Here is a 20,890-nt window from a genome sequence, read left to right on the forward strand (position 1 = left end):
CCTAAAACACTTAGGCTTTATTAAATATGGAAGGTACAATAATGCAGCTCCTTTGACATGTTTTGGTACTTATTGTCTATACTTAATGTTTGAATCTTGAACTTCCTTAGCATACACTCATATGATGCTGTTGAGAGAAAACACCTTAAAAACATGTACAGCATACCGGAATAAGCAAAATTTATATGATAGGCATAATTGTAAAGCAACTGATACTTTTGCACTAATCTGTAAATTGTATAATTACTTCAGACTTACATAAGCAAGATCAAGGAATTCAAATCTATTGGCTGAGGAACAAAATGCTGCACTGGTTACAAGATGGGTATGTAAGGTAGGTAATAGTGTACTCAGAGTCACTAACTCAGCTTTGAATGTCTTCTCTTTACTTTCATATTGCCTAAAATTATAAATTCTTTGGTAAGTTGAAATTAAAATAAAGGGTTAGAGAATGTTTATTGGCTAGGTTCCATGCGTGTAAATCGGTTTATAGAATGGTGAATGTTGTTGGGTGGGCAGACGGTTAGGAAAAAAAAAAATTGTTACATTTTTCATAGTAAGTATAAACCACAGTCACTAGATATTTGGTATGCAACTTAGAGCATGGGGTCCCTTATTGTGGGATGTGATTATCCTGTTTATGGCAACCCAGCCATTTTTGTCTTTGACCCATTTTTCAATATTGGTCCAGTATCATGTCCACAGGTAGTTGTATTGGGTAGAGGACAGCTGTATTAACTGAGGCAACACTGATGCCAAATACAGCTATTCAAGACCCAATATGGCTTGTCTGATGACATGAAACAGGGGCAAAATGAAAAAAAAATTCTTTGTTAACAAATCGAAAAAAAAAATATTGCTAGTTGTAAATCGACATTATTTCAACCATTGACCACAAGAAGGAAACTAAGTACCATTACTAGGAAAAAGGAAAGTAAATCTTACCTATCAACCTCTAGCGGTAGGGACAGAGGATAGTAAATATTACCTATCAACATCTAGTAGATGGAACAAAGGGAAGTAAATCTTACCTACATGTATCTACCTCCTGTAGATGGGACAAAGGGAAGTAAATCTTACCTATCTACCTCCTGAAGAAGGGACAAAGAGATGTAAATCCCACCTATCTACCTCCTGTGGTAGGGACAAAGGGAAGTAAATCCTACCTATCTACTTCATGTAGAATGAACAAAGGGACGTAAATCCTACCTATTAATCTCAGGTAGTAAGGACAAAGGGAAGTAAATCCTACCTATCAACCTCTAATACTAGGAACATAGGAAAGTAAATCTTACCTATCAATATCTAGTAGTAAGGACAAAGGAAAGGGAAGTAAATCTGACCTATCTACCTCCTGTAGAAGGGACAAAGGGAAGTAAATCTGATCTATCTACCTACTGTAGACGGGACAAAGGGTAGTAAATCTGATCTACCTACCTCCTGTAGAAGGGATAGAGGGAAGTAAATCCTACCTATCAACCTCTAGTATTAGGGACAAAGGGAAGTAAATCCTACCTATCAACCTCTAGTAGTAAGGACAAAGGGAAGTAAATCTTACCTATCTACCTCCTGTAGAAGGGACATTTTTGTTTCTGTGATTTTCTCTAACAATTGCTCATATAGTTCTAATACAGCTGATTTTTCCTGGTCTGCATTTTGTTCAATTTCTTCCAATAAGACTTTTAGTAATAAAATGGCATCTCTTACTGAATTCTGTAGATCTTTTATTGCCTACAAATATTATTGACAAGGATGTATTGATTTGATATACTATAATAAACTGAAATATTTAACAGTTGATTTGAGTGCCTTCATCAAATGTATCATGCATGTGAAAATAGCATTACATTTTTTGTATCAAATTTAACTTTAAACAAATTTGGTATTTGAGACTCAGGAACTTCATGTTATACTTAAGACAATGTCCTTGGTTACTCTTTCATAATGACCCAACGCCTCTCGATAGACACTTAATTCCAACCTTTACTTGGATATCGTGCAAGAATATCAGTGACATTAATTAAGGAGGTAGACCTAGGGTAAGGGACATAACTCTTGAAATCAGTGATTTGCTTGTTTCATATTCAATTTCACCAAAGTCTATCAAGCTTTCATTTAAAACAGAATGTAATCAGTCAGAGTTACTTTGATGCTTACATGAGATCGATGTAAAATAATAAATACAAACATTCCAATGATTTGTAAGAGTTGTGTCCCTTATCCTAGGTCTACCTCCTTAATTAATCAGAGTGAAGTATATCAGACTTTAAAATCTTTGAAATGCTTCTCAAAAAGATAGACAAAATAAAATATAAACTGAAATGAATTATTTTAGATGCAAACCAATTGCCAGTTTCAAGGATTAGTTCTGTTTTCCAGAGGCATTTCGGCATTACCTTGAGAATCTGAGATTATCAAAAAAATGAATCACACTTCATTCCCTGATAATTCAGGTTACGCACATTTGTTAAATCCAGGTGTTCTTCCGCACTCGTGATAATATTTTGGATATTCACTCTTTCAAATTAATTATCCTACTACTACTAATACCTACTAGAGATCTTACCTATTGACCTCTAGCGGTACAAACAAAGGGAAGTAAATCTTACTCAACCTACCATCATACTCTGGTCTAGTTTTTTACATCCCTGGTTATAAGCTGTCTCCAAATCGACACAATATGAACGACTTTCTCTGTGGAGCAAAAATTGAAAAGAGTATTATTGTAGGTCAAATATATATATATATATATACTTTTGATTTTGATACTTACAATAGCATGTGAAATATGTGGACGAGTGGAGATGTTCCGTATGATATTGTCAGCATCAAAATTTATCGGTAATCTAATAATTTTTTTTTGATTGTTTTCATGTACTTTTAGCAAAAAATTTAGTAATGCAACTACTAACTGTGTGACGTCATTTTCATTAAAAACTCTAAAGGAGGTATAATGATGTCACAATAAGTCCCAGCGTTTTGGTGGATATTTTCAAATATCTTGTCATGAATGAGTGTTAAAAAACATCTGTCATCAAGATCGAAGGAAAAAGGTACAAATTACCGGTAATAGGATGTACCTTGGTAGAAGCTGAATTAGGGTGTGTCCAAAAGTGCCACTTGTAAAACTTGTTTGAAAGATGTAAAAGATTGTTATAAAATGTAACATTCTATAGCATTTTAACACAATTTCTATTTCTGAAAGTGAATACTTCAGATTAGAGTGATCCCTGTAAAATTTAGTAAGAAAACAAGTCTACTACAAATGTATGATGATTCAATTATACTGGTACAAGTAATTTACATAACTTATATGAAAGAAACTTCTCTATGGTGTATCCATCTTCACCATGAAAACTGATTTGATCATCATGTCATAGTTTTCCTTCCCTCTTTTGTCTACCCCAGACTTGACTTTTTACGAGTAACTCGTCGGGTGTTTGTAAAAAGTAGAGGACGCTTACCCTACCGGTGCAACTGGTCCATGCTCCCAGTTTTTAAAGGAGTCCGAGTTGCTCATTTGCTTTTGTTACTTTGTATATATGATTTTAGTTACTTTATGTTCTTTGTTGTGTATGTCTGTTTTCCATGTCTGGTCTTTGTCCCTGGATTACATTCTTTTGATTACCATTAGAACCTTGGTTTCCTTGATTACTCTTTCAATAGTGAATTTTCTTACATTCCTTTTACTTACACTTTCATATCTCTAAAACAGTTGATACATAGCATTGTTTTTCTTTCAGTTGAGAACAGTATATAAGGCTCTTGGTGGACTGCTAAAATTAGAGATATTTATCATTGTTAAAAACAGAAAATTACTTTCCAAGGGCAGTCACAAAGATAATGCAAATGATAATTTTTGTCTGTTTGTATAAATAAAAATGCCTTAAATAATTGGTTTTGCCAGTGGCAGTCCTATTTATTAGCTCTTTGCTGTATAACATTGTAATTTGTGATATGGTTCAAGAAGGTAGACTTAGGGTAAGGGACATAACTCATGAAATCAGTGATATGTTTGTATTATAATCAATTTCACCAAGCCCCTCAAGCTTTCATTTGAAGCAGAATAAAATTAATCCACGTTAATAAGATGCTTACATAAGATTGATGTAAAATGCTGAATACAAACGTACCACTGATTTTTAAGAGTTGTGTCCCTTACCTTAGGTCTACCTCCTTAATTTGATCTAGTTAAAGACATCCTCCATACATACATGAGGGTGTCTGTAAGACATATACAGACATAGATCCACACCAAAACGTTTTTTGCAGTCTCAAAAGTTAACATATTGTTATAAAAAGAAATGGTATGGTAAAATCAAGATTTAAAAAATAGAATTCCAATTTAAAGCGGAAGAAAATCGTGTCTGCATATAAAAACACAGACAGCAAGGTAAGGAACCACATCATTCTTCATAGAAATGTAACAAAACAAAACAATAGCTTCTTTCCTTACTTTAAATTTGATAAAAGGGATCTGTGATCTACTACTCACTGAGTATACCCCTGCTTTCCACTAAAATTCATTTTTTTAAAAGTTGTAATAGTTTTCCATCTGGACCAAAATCTGTAGGCACAGTATTGAACCACTAGCTGAGGCTGCATACCAAATGTCAAATGGCTACAATCAGTAGTTCCTGAGAAAAATGTTATGAAAATCCAGGTTACGGACAGAATGACGGACAGAGCTTAAACAGTATACCTTCCTCTTCTTGGAAGCGGGTATAAATATGCCATACAAATACTATAAGTTAACTTTACCACATTCCCTATGTATTTCTTTAGTCCTCTTTGACAAGACAACTATATCATGCTTAGCAAACATTTTTGCTTTATGGGTGTCTTCCCTGCAGCTCAAACATAAGGGCTGGTCACATGTATTACAGAAATACATCTGTTCATGTTCCTAATGATAATATGAAATAATTAGTAAAAGGAGAGTTTTACCATTACATGAAAAAAAAAAATAACGTTCTAACTTTAATATGAAAAGTACACGATTGATGTATTGTTAAATGGCTCTATCCTATGATTAATTCTAAGTGCAGAATACACAATAACTTCACATGTGGAGGTACATTGTAGGAGTGGCAATCCTGTTTTTATTAAACTGTGTTTAATTACTAGGGTTGTTAGGAGAGAGCCATTTGATTTTGGGGGGGGGCATGGCAAATTTCATGAGTTCAGAATCAAGGGTCTAGAAACAGTCAAAAATGCCGGTCATTGACCAACAAATTTTGCAAATGACTGACGACCATTTTCCAATATCGGATATGAAAAATTGTCAACCCTGATCAATTACAGTCTTCATGGTTTTATTAGTGTATTAACATCCTGTCTACCAGTCTCCTAATTGTTTATTGGAAATTAATTGACAGATTTGTGTCACTATTAACTGATGAGCAGCCACCTGTGACTGTGATTTACCTGTAACTGATTAGTTGATTGCATAATTGAATTAACGGTACATGTGCAGCCCCATTGAGTATACAAATTAATTGAAGTGACTCAGAGAATTTTCATACATTTATTAGTTGATTAATTAAGAAAAAAGATTTGACAAGTCTATCATTTTCCCGTTGATCTTTCAGAGATTACGAAAGCACATGGAACTGAAACTACGAATCAGACGAAGTTTGTAATTATTAATTCATCATTTAAATCATTTTAACACAGAAGTCAACAGACCATTTCAATCAATATACAAAACGTGTTCGCGATTTTTTAAAAATAAAAAATCAACATTTCATTGATCAACATTTTTTTTTCATCACTCGGGTGTTTTCAGCTGTTTGCCTATGTGATGCAAAAGTCAGAGAGATACAATGTTTTGTTTACATATTAGAATGCCCACGTGTGGTCGAAATCAAACTCATCCACTTGCTCTGATATTTTGTAATTTTACAATTTCCGATATTAATCTTTAAATAACTACATTAAAAAAGTTTTTTTTTTAGTTTATTTTCGATCTGAGCATGTAAAAGACTGACAAAAACGTCTGCTGAAGTTTGATAAAATGTCCGGCATGGGCTGTCAAAATTTCTGCACCCTTGTTCAGAATATTTATTTCAATTTCACTGTATGAAGTATCTGTTTTGTTTTTTTAAATTTTCCAGGCGGTGTAGGCCAGAATATATAATTTAAACTCTTTCAGGACATGAATATATATTGCAAAAAAAAAAATGCCAGGCCCCCACCACAGAATCAAATGGTTGTACCTTAAAGAGTATGTCAAGCTGCAACTGATGAATTCAAAATGGGCAGTTTTCCTGTAAAAACTTATGGAATAAATTAGAGAATTTTTTAAATTTTTTTACTGTCATTACTTGATTTTAAGTACATATTAAACAAAACCGAGACTTCGCATGGAAAGGTATTGATACTAACCACATCACAGTTAGCACATTTCTCTTTTTCATTTCCTGTCGATTCAACAAGGAACTTCATCAACCTGTCTGATTGGGGAAGATCTCCTTCTTTAATCTGGGTACTCAGTCTGAAAAATATTTAAGGATTGTTTTCAATTGTTGGTCAGATAATTAGATATTGATGATTTTGGGTCGGTTTACACTGAATAAATTGTGAAGCCGTCAAACCAATCCAAAGTCATTTATATCCAATAATCTAATCAACAACTGAACATATTCCAATTTAAAAAAAAAACACAATACAGCAAAAAAAAAATAACAAGGAATTGCTTTTTAATATAAAATCAACATTTTCTTAACGCAGATCAATATCTGCCAACTTCATCAATCCATAGCACCATTTAGAATTTACATACATGCTTTGGAATACCATTGAAGTAGTTCTGTAATTAGAGGCCATGGCTAAAATACCAGGTTAAATCATACGAAATGGACAATGTTGCATGATAATGCTGAACTTTTCAGAATTTCATAAAAAGGCCAAAATATTTCCTTGTACCATAGTCTACATTTTTGTACATATTCATAGAGATTTTTTTACTGTACATTGTACATGTGTTTGTAGTCTATCAGTGTAAAACTGGCAACAGGTCTTATATAGGAAAGGCTGGGGCTATGGGCTATATATAGAATTTCAAATTTGCCGATTAAATTTACAGGATTTTACTTAGAATGTTAATAAACAACATTAAGAAATAGAAAGACATTAAAAGAGAAGTTTGGTCTGAGTTCTAACAAAAAAGAAATCTTACCCACATAATGGGCATGTCATTTTACCATCTACATGTCTCCCTCTCAGACATCTGGAACAAAAACTATGGAAGCAACCTAAGATACAAGGCTCTTCATATTTCTCATTGCACAGATAACAAGTTAGGGGATTCCATCGTGTGACATCTAAATCGTCTAAACTGTCAGGGGGATGAAATATTTCACCTGACATAGCTGTCATCTAACATCAAACATAACTCAGTCTACAATCATAAAAAACCATCACGATTAATTCTGGGCTCAAGTAACATCAAACATAACTAAGTCTACAATCATAAAAAACCATCACAATCAATTCAGGGCACAACAGGGGTAAAAATTGGGAATTTCAAGCTAGTAGCCCAGATAACATTTCTGTTGAATATTTACTATATGTTCAACTAAATAATTTAATGATTGAGAATTTTTACCAGTCCCCTGGACTCCCCTGTTGTGATTTTCAAGGGTCCCCAATGAATTTTGAGGGTCTGGGACCTGGGAGCTCGGGTCCTTGAGAACCCTGTAAATTTTACCCAAAAGTTTGGTAAACCATCTCAAAATCTATTAATCATGGGCTACTGGGCTACGCCCAATTTTTATCCCTGGCTAAAGCGTTTTAAGCTAACCAGAGAGAAGTGACTTCTCTTTCAGATAGACACCACGGAGAAGTAGGGAGTGGTCTGGGAGAAGTGAATAAGTACATGCATCTTTCACATACACATGTACATGTCTTTGGATAATATATGAGAACCAGTATTTCAATTTTTTTTAATTAGCTATACAAAAATGTAAAATTCATGAATAAAACAATACAAGATCCTGACTAAAATAATTAATACATGAAGACAAAAGTTTTAGTCACACACACATGATCTAATGACATTTAAAATATTGCTTATAGGAACATTCCTATGTAATGTCATGTAAGTCTCTAATCTTTATTGAAAGATTGAATGGTTAAAATAAACTGCCCCAGTTAATACTCCCAAAGTAGTCAGTACCAGTAAATACTTGTAGATTAAAATTTTACAAAGAATATTTCTGTCATTATTCATTATTTTAAAATAACAGTTACCGGTAATTAGCTTGGGATTATAAAACAACCACTTTCTCAACCTAAGCCATATCTGATAATTTTATACATTCATACATTCATGGATTTCTGACGATAGGACGAGACCAACAAATTAATTATGAAAAGGCTTTTGTTAATGATGAAAGTAACAAGAACAAGAAGATTTAAATGACATCAGTCTGACCCAACAAAACGTATCAATATCCAAGAGTCAGAGAAAAATTGGACAACAGTGTGAAGAGAATCATGCTATTGTGCATTACATCTCTCTCCCCCCCCACCCTCAAAAAAAAAACAGAGATGTAACTTATCATTGGACCTGTAAGACTGGCAATAATTGTTGAAATCTGCAACCTACATGTAGATGAAAGGGTCCTTGACTGGAAAATAAAAACATTTTATTACTTCTGTTAAGTACTACTTTATTCTATAACTAACCCCTCCCCCACCCCACCCCACACACACACTTGACATCAGGATATAAGGAATTTATTTGTAATGAATGAGTTTATCCAGTCTGATAATTTTTTCTCCATTATTATCCATCTGTGATCTTCTCAGACTAGGGGAAATTTTCATTCTATATCTTTACCAATTTTTCCCGCCAAAAACAAAAGCCAGCCATTTTCTCTTGTCAATTATAGCATTTCAAAGTGTTTCAGACACTACACTGTACCTAGTGGAAATATACATTGTTTTGTGAATAGGAAACATTCTTTTTATCAGGTAAATCTGTTTCTGAAATTAGATATGATTTCAGCAGACTGTGCAGTCTTCAACTTTGCATTTAACGTAAATTTTAATTTAAGCCCTGTGCACAGCAACCTTTGACCAAAGTCAATTTTAATTGGCTCAGTAGTTATTTACATAAATTTGATTGATATCTCCCACTGAAATTTGTTTGTTTGGTGACTAATTAGTAATTATATTGTATGTCCCTCTGGCTTCTGGCAATTACATGTACATGTAATGACAAAATTGCCTTTAATTAGCTTCAGTCATAAATTTGGGAGGTTTAACAGGTAACCTCTCCTTGTTTGACACCTTGAAAAATAGAAGTGGCGAATTTACTAGTAAAAATGTTAGTCATTTTTGAAGACTCATCCATGGCGAAAATGATGAGCACTAGCTAAATCACTGAATTAACATACATGCATGCTCTGTGACAGAGAAATGTACAACTGTTTGGGTAATGTGAGCTTCACATATGGTTGACAGGCTTGTGGGGGAAAAAAGTCAGAAATTCAAGGCTGGAAATTATTGAAGCAACCGGGCTTGGGAAGGCACAGCAAAACCTGGACAAATGCGAGTCTTGAACCAACAGCAGTGTCGACCTCATGATTTGAAGTCCAGCACCTTAACCACTTGGCCAACCTATTATCTTACCAATAATGATGTAAACAGCTCTTAAACCACAAACTCCTTGAGTATTATTTTTCCTGTTTTAAAGATATTTATTGTTATGCTTTCAGGCTGCTGTGTTTATGAATCCTTTTTGGAATTTGGCATTGGAGATATTTTTTGTTTCGGCTACCTGTGGTGGTGGTCAAAACAAAAAAAATATCTCAAGCGCCGAATCCAAAAAGGGATTACTGTGCTTGTAAGTTGTATCATATCAAACGCTAAATTATAAGCATGGGGTGAGATAATACTCTGCCTCTGGTCGGGATCTTCCGTTACACATCCATCAGCATTTCTGGGAGCCCATTGAACTATTCATTTTAAGGGTCCAAAATAAGCTTCGATGAGTTCCAAACGTATAATCATGCCAATAGTGCCGACTTCAAACAACTTCTGAAGGAAAAAACAAAAACCGGAAGTTCTCGTGTTACATTGTTGACCAATGTCGGTATTATATATTTTTCCGTGTTAGATATGTGCTATCCAGTAAGCTGACCGTAATATGTTCGCCTACCACTTTAAATTACAGGTCTATCGATAGATGTAGGGAACTTTATCGTTGGTATATTGATCAATCACTCAAAAACTTTAAACAATCACACCCACTTATAATTAATGCAAAGAAACGAAGGAATATAAAACTAAAGCGAGAATGTCAATTCACGTATCGAAGGGAAACACAGGATCGATTTTATCAATTTAGATCGAAGATCAGAATTAGTAAAGGCTAAAAACCACTAATTCCACTTCCCATAGGCTTCTATGCTAATTTCACAATATTCAATGGCTTCTCTGGACTTTACCTTAACTTTAACCTGCAGATGACTATATATCAGCATGATTCTACATATGTCAGCTCACAATCCTCAGAATGGCATGTGGGGTTAGCAGACTTGCAGTGCAGTACTGGTCACCGGAAGTGAAGGGTCTATAAATAGCATGGGAAATCCCAGTGTTTTCACAAGTTAGGGGTACATTTAAAAATCATTATGGAGAATAGGCTTCACATCACAAGAAGCAAAATGCACCTATAAAATGTACAGAAATGTTTTTCCTTTCAGAAACTGTTTAAATTTTTTAAATAAGATGAGAACTTTTTTCACAGCACTATGAGGAACAGGGGTAATTTCTGCGTAGGACTATTTTTGCCTACGTTCCAAATGCTCATTGGTTGAATTGGTGGTCTGTAACCTAAAGCAGTCGCCAGAGCCCTAAGATTTGTAAAGCCTGATAGCATCTGAAATTATCTTACACTGCAGCAGGAAAATAGTCCCACTGGAATACCCCATTAAGGTTCAAATGCAGATAGTTAGGTTCACTTTCTTAGGTATTTCTAATATATCATATTTAATTCTATGCTATTTACGCCAATAAACAAAGCCAATAAACAACTTTTACTGCGAACTTAATATTTAATTTGGTTTCTATCAACATCGATCTAGTTACAAAAAGTTACCTCTAACCTGAGCAGTACCTGTTTATACCTATGCATTTACCCCGAATAAACCAACCGTTCATTGTATTATATTTAATTTGTCGATATATTTAAGTTGCCTACAAATGCATTATTCTTAGACGCATAATAAACCATTTGATGTTTTGCTAGAAGTGAAAACCCTTCGAGATTATAAATAGTCATCGTTCGACCATAGAAATGAAAAAGAGCATTGCTGAATGCCAAAATTAAGAGCTGTCTTAAGATATTTCATGCAGGGCCTGGCGGACCCATATATTTACAAAAAGGGCCAATGGTTCCCATTAAGAAGGAGGTTCCAAGCTAATATTTTGCCGCTCATTTTTGCTAAACTTTTAACAAAGGGTAACATAATCCCCGAAATCATCCTGACCTATCACCCACCGTATCGTGTATACTTTTAATGTGGTTACCGCCTCCTGACATCGGAAGCCCGAAAATGACAAATAAAAATGAAGCTTTGCTTTTAGACGATGGCATAGGAACTACGATAATGGATTTGTCAGGAATAGTGTCAGTCTGTGGTCTGGTGATATTGATTTTTGTAATAATAATTCTATTTGGCTATTTGGCCATGTGTTATAATGATAGAGCCGTAGGTGCATCAGTGCCTTTAAAGTGCATGGCGAGTGTTTCCTGCACAAGACGTACTTATTGAAATTTTATTGTAAGACTTTGAAGTTTACGTTAATGTACGTGTCTCTGGAATTAGGTGCCCAGAAACTAAGCGCTTTTACACGACACACAGATGTCTATGCGATAACTTGTAGGATTTGAGCTATATAGCTTATCAACTGAGAAATGTAGCTAATGTATAGTAGAGAGGCACATGTATCTAAGGTCAAGCTTAATTTAAATGGTTGTGGCTTAAGTTTGAATGATTCGACAGACGGTTTCGACCTGGAGATCTTTAAATTGAACTTTGACTTGAAAATTTAGAAACTGGGAAAGGCCAACTAATAGTTTGTAGTTCAATTATGCAGTATGTTGGATGTTTTGTGTTACTAGTAATTCATATATTGGTGTTCCATGTAAACCAACATCGAAACTGAATATTTCGCAAACTGGCACACTGTATGCTACAATGTATCGCAAACTTTGTTGTGTTTATTATAAATGTCCTTCGTAATCAGAATGGTGAATTTAAAAATTATTCATATAGTTCATTATTGACTTACGTTCGAATATTAGCCTAAATATGATCAAAACTGCCAATACAAAACAAAAAAAAACTAAAATACAAACAAAACAAAAGTGCGCTAATACGGGCTTTAGCCGTCCAATGCATTTTTTACCCATCCAATACAGGATTAAGTCGTCCAATACGGCTTTTACCTGTCCAATGCGTCATACTGACCTGGTCAATATCAATATTAGCTAGGGCCAATTTGACATATTGGACTAGTAAGTCAATAAAGGTACAACTGCGGAAGATTTTCTTTATTAGTCTAGTCGTATTGGACGTCGTCTACGCTGCAGTCCTATATGGCTAGCCTCGGACAAATAACTAAGCCAATATGGAATACCTTACATGCACAATAATACTATATTATCAACCATTTACAATAATAAGCTTGTGTTTAGGTAAATACATTTGAATTCGATCCCCGTACTTTCATTTTATCGCTGCTTTTATCCCATATATTAGCAATTTGACGATTATTTGAGGCGTAAAAATTCAAACAATCGATATAATCGGATTCAGTACATAAGTACTTTGATTTAGACGAAAAGGATACAAAAGGAAAAATGCCCCATATATTTCCTGGGCATTTTAGTATAAATAGCTTGTAAAACAGATCATCGCGCCAATTGAAAAAAAAAAAACAATTAAATATTCTCACCAGAAATTCGGAGAGCGTCTTCACTTCCAGCTGAAAGTTTGTACAGATATACATAATGACAAAACCACTAGGCTATAAATCAAGCGTTTTTAAAAATGTTTTTCGAAAAATTTATTTATTTTCTATTTTCAAAAATCCAAAATAGGTAACCCGAAATTCCCGTACCCAAAATCAAAGTCCCGTTTTTTCATCAGCCAATTTCAATACATATTTGATATTAGAACCCCGTAAAATTATCAAAATACCCAAAGACGTTATATCAAAATCGCATACGATTCTGTTTAAGATAATTTCTTCTTTCATTCTGGATAAAATCGTCTCAATTCTTAGCTGGTTTGGTTTGGTACGAAATTTAAATTAACGCACTTTAAAAAAGAAAAAAAAGTACATCAATTCCTTCAAGGATTTCAAAACATTTTGGTTCCTACCTTTAAAAATATGATAGCTTCACCATTAAAATGAAATAGAAAAAAGATAATGATAGTCATAACAAAATTTTGCTTTGAACCTTGTATAGAGTCAACGTTATAAAAACATTAGAAGATAAATGTACCTTCTGTTTTCTTGTGTTTTTCAATTTATGGTTTGTTACTTACCTTTAATCACCTTACTTTTTTTTGCCTTGATTCAGTCAAACTAACAGATAAGGTAATACTTAGACTTTTAATTTAATTTCAGAAGTAACACGGCTTCTGATTGGATAAAAAAATGTTTATCATCTCATAGACCAAATTTTGTAAGTGATGTCACCAAACTTTTTAAGATGATTTACTTGTTGGATTTTGGTACTTAAATTAGATTATAACGAATGACTGTTTATTTCTTTCGGTCTAGTATTTGAAATAACGTCAATGCCTGTGATGCACACTGCAGAGGACGCTTACCCTACCGGTGCACCTGGTCCATGCTCCCAGTTTTTAGTGGAGTCCGAGTTGCTCATTTACTTTTGTTACTTTGTATGTATGATTTTAGTTATTTTATGTTCTTTGTTGTGTATGTCTGTTTTCCATGTCTGGTCTTTGTCACTGGATTACATTCTTTTGATTACCGCTATAACCTTGATTATTCTTTGAAATAACCCGATAGTCAGATAATTTAGTGTGCACCACGTGATTGAGGTTATTTCTTCATAGACCAAAAAATGTATCAGTTACTCCTTAAATATTAAGTACTGTAAAAGGCTATTTTATTTCGTATAATATTTCTGGTCTATATTTCTACCATTTCTGGTCTTTTCCCAACACATTCATATTTTCAGTCTCTGGAACCCAATACCAGAATTTTCTATATGGTAGGTTCTCTTAGAATATGTTTGCATTAACGTATTTAATCACAAATTGAGTAAAAATGCAAAGACGTGAAAATGTGGACGCTATTTTACTTTGATAAAAAGTTGTCTGATAAATAACCACGAAAAAAAATCACAACTTTCTGTGACTAATGATCAACCGCACCATGCAATCTAGAATAGCTTTGAAGAACTCAGTCTGATGTTTATAATGTATTATAAATTACAAAATTGCTTTTATAAAGAAATAAACAAGAGAGCAATTCTATTATTAGTAATCCTCTTGAAATAAATTAACATCAAACGTTATTTAATTTTAAGTGAGTTTTGTATTTGTGACATATTCCCATGTCATTTCTTTTTCTAAAGACATTATTAAAATAGTTGTGTCGGTGCCTCATTCAGAAATATTTTTGTTTGATTTTCTACTGTTGAAAGTTTTCATGGGGAGGAAACACAAAAAATGTTCTTGTGATGGTTGATGTGCTGTGTATTTAATATAACATTTCCCCATATCCTTTCTTTCTCATGATAGTTTTTTTCACCGAACCCGTGTATTAACGTTGTCACTAGGAAAACTGTGATGGTAAAAATAAAAAAAGTTTTTATAGGCCTAGTTGCGAATATTTTTATAATCAAAAACTTTCAGCAACATACATGTATATTTAATTTAATGGTTAATCTAGATGTGTGTCTTTTACTATCAGAATGATATTTTCGAAACCGCATTGGTAATTTTTTCTTAAAAAAATACGACAATATCGCATTTTAATTGTTGTTTTGAATAAAATTCTAACTTGATAATGCGAATTGTAGCTGTTAAGTGCAAACTCATGCGAAAAAATCGCCAACCACACTTACGGAACGTCGCTTTTACCGTTATTGGAGACGTGATTTTCATGTCGTGACAGTTTGTAAGATTTGTAAAATATGCTGTTGTAAGAGTAATAAGAATCTGAAATTAAAAGTCTAGGACTTAATGAAAAGCTGAGAAAAATAACATTCAAAAAACAGTTGTTGTTGGAAAACGGAATGTAGCAATAATATAAAAATAAGACTTGAACTTTGCATAAATTGTCGTCATGCGAAAAAGAGCATGTGTGACATTTTGTAAGACTCAATAAAAGTTGCCGTATTTCGTAAAACTTTGTTTTTCTTTTAAATATGTTGAAATTTATGATTTTGAGTAAAATAATATTACTTACATGTAAAAAAATGTACCTCTGTCCATATATGATACTCCTTTTCTTTGTTTAAATTGGTTTACTAGTTCTGTTGTGTTCTGTGGGACAGTTTTGTCCTTGGTATTTCTGAACAATTGCTGGGGAATGAGGTCACCATGACGTCAAAATAAAACAACATTAAAAAACGTGTATATTTGCCTTTTTTTTCAAAAAAAAAAATCGTTTTATTATAAAAAAACAAATTATGTCATTTTGAAATTATTCATGCGACTAAAAATGTTACCTGGGACAGCTGAACAATTACAGATTTCAACATTTTTAGGATGTATATATATGACTACGGCGCTTTATTTTGACATTTATCCAGCTAAATATATTGCTACACCCATATTCTTTAAGAATAATTCATAATTCGATAGATTACTACAGGTTAATTAGTTTTATCGCATTTTAATGGTCGATTACGCCGCTATTTTGAAACAAGTACGAACAGCGCGAGTTCAGTCTAACAAAATGCTATTTTATCAATTATTTTACTTTTGGTCTTTTCTTGTCTTTATTTCTAGCATTTCTGGTCTTTCCCACGAAATGATATTTTTGGTTACTGGAACCCGAAAACCGAAATATGTGATGGCTATTATTCAAATAGAAATGTTGAAAAAATGTCAAGTATGCTGTCACTTTGTTATACTGAGCTATTGAAAAACCTTTCTCTTTTTCTGAAAGGTCTGTACAGATTATGTACTTAACTGTCATCTCTAGATCTCTCTATCCCCTGTGGTTTTTTTTTCATGTAAAAAAATTAATGTTGTCTGTTACATATTACTTTCTATCAATATATGTACGTTATTAGTTTGTTCATATTGCACATATCGGTAGGTGCCTGAGCCTGATCAAACATATTTTTTGAATCTTTGAACATTTAAAGAAGCCAAACACAACTGTTATAATTATTAATGTGGCGATTTAGGAAGGTGTCCTAATGATAAGTATACTTGCATATCAATATATACCTCAGTGTCTTGAGACATCTTGGGACGTCTTAACACACATGTCTTGAGACATAAGTGGAATGTCTTGAGACATGATTTTGATTCTTTTGTGTCTTGAAGACATCCCCGGAATAAGAAATGTCTTCGAGACACACGAAAAAAATGATCAGGAGCTTCCAAAATGGATTTTAAACTTATTTCAGTGAATTGGACTATGTCATGTCTTGAAGACATGTCTTGTAGACACACGTCTTGAAGACACAGCAAATGTGTCTTGAAGACAACTTGTGGTTGTATTTTATCACGAATGAATTGTTTGTCATTATCTTAGGTCATATTTGATATTTTCAGATACCTGACTGATGTATATTCATAAAGCTTCCTAAAGCAAGATCTTAATGCTAAGTTGCATACAATTAATGTTTCAAATTACAAATATATAATGGATGTTTTTTTTCTACATTCTACTGTATGGAAACAAATTCCTTTAATGTTTACAAAATATGTATAACAAAAATGAGATTTTTTCAAAAGTACGCATAACTTAAATGTAGAAAATGGAAGATTTTTTGGTATGACAAGAAGTTATAGACATTTTTTGTGTGTAAAAAATATGTAGACGATTAGTACAATTTCATTGTGAAATGTCCATCTCCTCAAACTTATGAGTAAAATGTGAAAGAACTGTATAACTTTTGTCGATCTCTCTAGCTTAGAACCGTTATGTTTTGCAGTGTAACAACGAATATGTCAAGTTTTAATTTCAAGAGACAAACGCGAGAGATTTGGCAAACGTTTAAAATATCAAAGTAAAAAATCATATATCAAAGGAAAATGCCACCTAGTCATCTTCATATGCGTGAGTCACCACAAATAATATCTCTGACCTAACTCATGACATAAATCGACCAGTACTTCAAGTAGATGACTTCTAACAAGATTCACTATTTAAGTATCAGTCCATATAAAATTCAGACACTATGTAAGGTGATTCATGATGTAGAAAAATCCACGGATCAGCCGATGCTCTTTAGGTCTATATATATGCTATACTTTCATTTGGCAATAGTCCTTTCTGTATTTAGATCTGTACTTTTGAGAAAACTACACTTTAAACTCCCACTAAATTCAATCAAATCAAACCAAATCAAGAACGATAACTTTTGCAAAGTGCTAATTTGATGTACAATCTATACAAAATATCTCAAAAGCGCAACCCCAAAATGAAAAACTAAGACTGGTTATGTGATCTATAACGGTTTCTGAACAAGAAATAAAACTGACTTTGGTGGTTTTTTGACATGCACGAATCATCCGCTCTGATTTTTAGAAAGACTGCTACTTAATCAACATTGTCCGACCATCTGCTATTTTCTATATGTTAGAAATGGTAAAGATATCACAGTCACAATTAATTTCCGCTGACCTCAGAACCCACAAAAATATTTATTAAGAGCTCACGACACCATACTATATGACAGAATAAAGTGAAAAGTAGTAGTTTATGGAAAGCATAAAAAGGTTCCATGTCATTTACCAAATGCTGATTTTTTTTTTAAACTTTTGTGGGAGCCGACAAAAGATAATCCATTTTTTTAATGTCTGAAGAGTTCCGATCTAATAACTTATGGGTCTTTGAAACGTTTTACCTAGCAGGTGTTTGGGGTATTTTTCAAAGCTTCGATAGATAGAATCTTTTGTTTTGACGACAGTATCGCGTGTGGTCAATATGTAAATTTTAAACGAATTTCTTTACATTTAAGAGCTAATAAATATGTCAACCTAAACCAGTAGGAACGTATTGAATTTAAAAAAAAAATGCATTGCTAGATATAGATCATGGCAAAGCATTATATCACAAAGTTAAACTAAAAGACCTGCATGGCTATTTAAAGAAGTAGATCTAGGGTATGGGACATAACTCTTGAGATCAGTGATATGTTTGTATCATGTTCAATTCCACCAGAGCCTATTAAGCTTTCAACTGAAACAGAATAAAATAAGTCCAAGTTACTTTTAATGCTTACATGGGATTGGTGTAAAATGGTGAATACAAACGTTCCAATGATTTGTAAAGAGTTGTGTCGCTTACCCTAGGTCTATCTCCTTAAATGTGTCTTTGTACCTCAACTATGAAATCATTACAAAAATACAAAAGCGTACACATCGCCATAACATCATGTTCGCTCTCTAGACTGTAAGACCAGAACTATGGAAGTGACAAAATTTGTCGACTCGGAAGTAGACGATTGTGTAAGTGCGGAGATGCTCTTTTGTCTTTTAATGCGTCGATGGATAGGTTTTATATTCATTTATTTATTTAATGATAATTTAGAAATTATTTGCTGTGTGAAAATGTATTAAGCTTTCCAAGAAGAAAATCTCAAACATTCCCCTTACAGAATGAGACGTCGCCCATAGCAACATATAGCGGTGCACCATAAACAAAGATCTAACAGGCCGCTCACAACAAAGGTTCAAGATGATAGATGACAGCACTATCATGGCTGTTTCGGTATTTGCAATTTCTTGGATATATTTTTGAATAAAAGTATGTGTAAACTGTTAATTCACAGCCAATAATTTGAAAACTATAATTGTGAAGGTAAAAAAAAGCAACCCAAATATAATGTGTATAGCTTAAATATAGCTTGAGAGCACACATTGAGCTCCGCCCATCATAGGGAAAGACTTAAATCATAATATGAAGTACGCATTGCCTATATCAGCGAACACAGTGAGCTGTACCGTATTTGTACCGTCTGTGGAAGACTCGTAAGAATAGTATTGTCAGCAAACGAAATCAATATTTTTATTTGAAGATCTGCTTTGTTATATAATGGGGACATGTTTTTTTAATGAAAGAGAAAAAAAAAATGGTTTTCTAAAATTTTGAACATTTATTAGATTTTTTGTTTTCACCAGCCCCCTCTTTTCCCCTCGCTTTCAAAATGTTCGATGACTTTGTAGCACTTCGCCATACTTTACAATTTTTAACCCTTAAGCGCATCTCTAGCAACATCCTTTTCTGTTTAAGCGGATCAACTAGACTGCAGATACCAGAAATATTAGTTATCCACGGAAGCCAGGTGCATGGAAATATTTTACACATATCATGTGACGTAAACAAAATTCAGACTCAACTGGCAGCTGAAAATTCCAAAAAGAAAACGATTGCCTTTCCTAAGTTAGAAAAGCTATACTTTGATTCGGATAATACAATCGGAGTTACATGTATATTTTTTTCCGAGGCGGGTTAGGTTTTAGACAACAGCAACAGTGGAACAGCGGAGATACACGTACGTAGGTACATCCATGCTTTCCCCAAACTTTTTAAAAACATATCATATTGACTTCTTTGAATAAATATCAGAAAAAGATGAAGTTTTTTTTATTTAAGCGTAATCTTAACCTATATATGTCTATTTGTTTGATTTAAGGAAAGGATGAAGTTTCTCCGTAAGGACAGCCACTTTTTGTTACTCCCGGGACATGACTCCTTTTTTCGTTAGTATACTGGGGAACCTTAAGGAAAGTTTAGATAGTTCATGTAATAACCTTAGAGCTCACACCGCATAAGAATTCGCGGTGCAAACTAATATGGAGTGGGCATTGCCTGTATCAGCGTGCACCGTGACCTTAACCATACTTTAGCGTCTGTGCGAGATTCGTGAACAGCAAATAAAATTTGTTTCGCAAGTGCCATATCTTTATTTACATTTCAGCAGCAAGCGAAATCAATATTTTTATTAGAAAATCTGCTTTGTTAAATAATGGGGGAAATGTTTTTTTTTTCAATGAATGAGTATTTTTTTAAAATTTGAACATATATTTTTTTCTCATAAAAGATCCGTTAGGACAGTTGCTTTTTTGTTACTTCCGGGACATTACTTTTGTTTTCGTTAGTATAATGGAGAACCTTAAGGAAAATTAGATAGTACAAGTAATAACCGTAGAGCTCACACCCCTTCGCGGTGCTCGTTATTATCTTGTAACTACAATGTCATACATGTATCAATGAAAACAACAGAAACTCTGGATAGAATTGATTTTTTTAAAAATTACCTTTGGATTGCTTGTGATGAGTTATTTCCGTTTTTTTTAATGCTTTTATTTTTGGTTTTGGTTTTTGTTTATAACCATATATAATAACGCATTTTCCTAAACATCAACTTTTACAGGACATGTTATATATCTATGAAACAATTCAAAGATTTTTGCAATTGTTTCATTGAAGAATTTTTATTGTAATTTGATTTTATTCTGTAGGTGTAGTAGACATTTTATGATTTTACTGGGAATTTTATTTTTATGAATCCCCACTCATATAAACTTGTGATGGAAGATAATTATTTACTAACTGTAATTCCTACAGGCAATGTTTAAAAAAAAAACAAGACAAACCACTGAGGTCCTTTTCACAAAAAATCGTAAGAGTAAAATTAGTCGTAAGT

The 20,890-nt window shown here is 33.4% G+C and overlaps 1 protein-coding gene across 3 annotated transcripts in view; it reads right to left on the reverse strand.

The window, feature by feature from the left end:
- Nucleotides 1–10,081, reverse strand: part of LOC148601702 (RING finger protein 207-like) — a 28,826-nt gene extending 18,745 nt beyond the window's left edge. The window contains exons 1-8 of one of the 3 annotated variants that reach the window (XM_088556920.1): nt 9,911–10,081; nt 7,181–7,402; nt 6,388–6,496; nt 4,762–4,906; nt 3,695–3,776; nt 2,619–2,694; nt 1,559–1,731; nt 259–400 (exon numbers count right to left, since the gene is read on the reverse strand). In XM_088556920.1, coding sequence (XP_088413046.1) covers nt 259–400; nt 1,559–1,731; nt 2,619–2,694; nt 3,695–3,776; nt 4,762–4,906; nt 6,388–6,496; nt 7,181–7,380 — 927 coding nt within the window. In that variant the 5' untranslated portion in view covers nt 7,381–7,402; nt 9,911–10,081. Of the gene's footprint in view, nt 1–258; nt 401–1,558; nt 1,732–2,618; nt 2,695–3,694; nt 3,777–4,495; nt 4,725–4,761; nt 4,907–6,387; nt 6,497–7,180; nt 7,403–9,905 lie in introns of those variants that run through there. The other 2 variants (XM_088556921.1, XM_088556922.1) reach the window with 2 other exon arrangements.
- Between the last annotated feature and the right edge of the window lie 10,809 nt (nt 10,082–20,890).

The sequence above is a fragment of the Perna viridis genome, chromosome 12, assembly GCF_037379345.1.
Source record: "Perna viridis isolate PV_CMFRI_1.1 ecotype Kerala chromosome 12, ASM3737934v1, whole genome shotgun sequence".
NCBI lineage: Eukaryota > Metazoa > Mollusca > Bivalvia > Mytilida > Mytilidae > Perna > Perna viridis.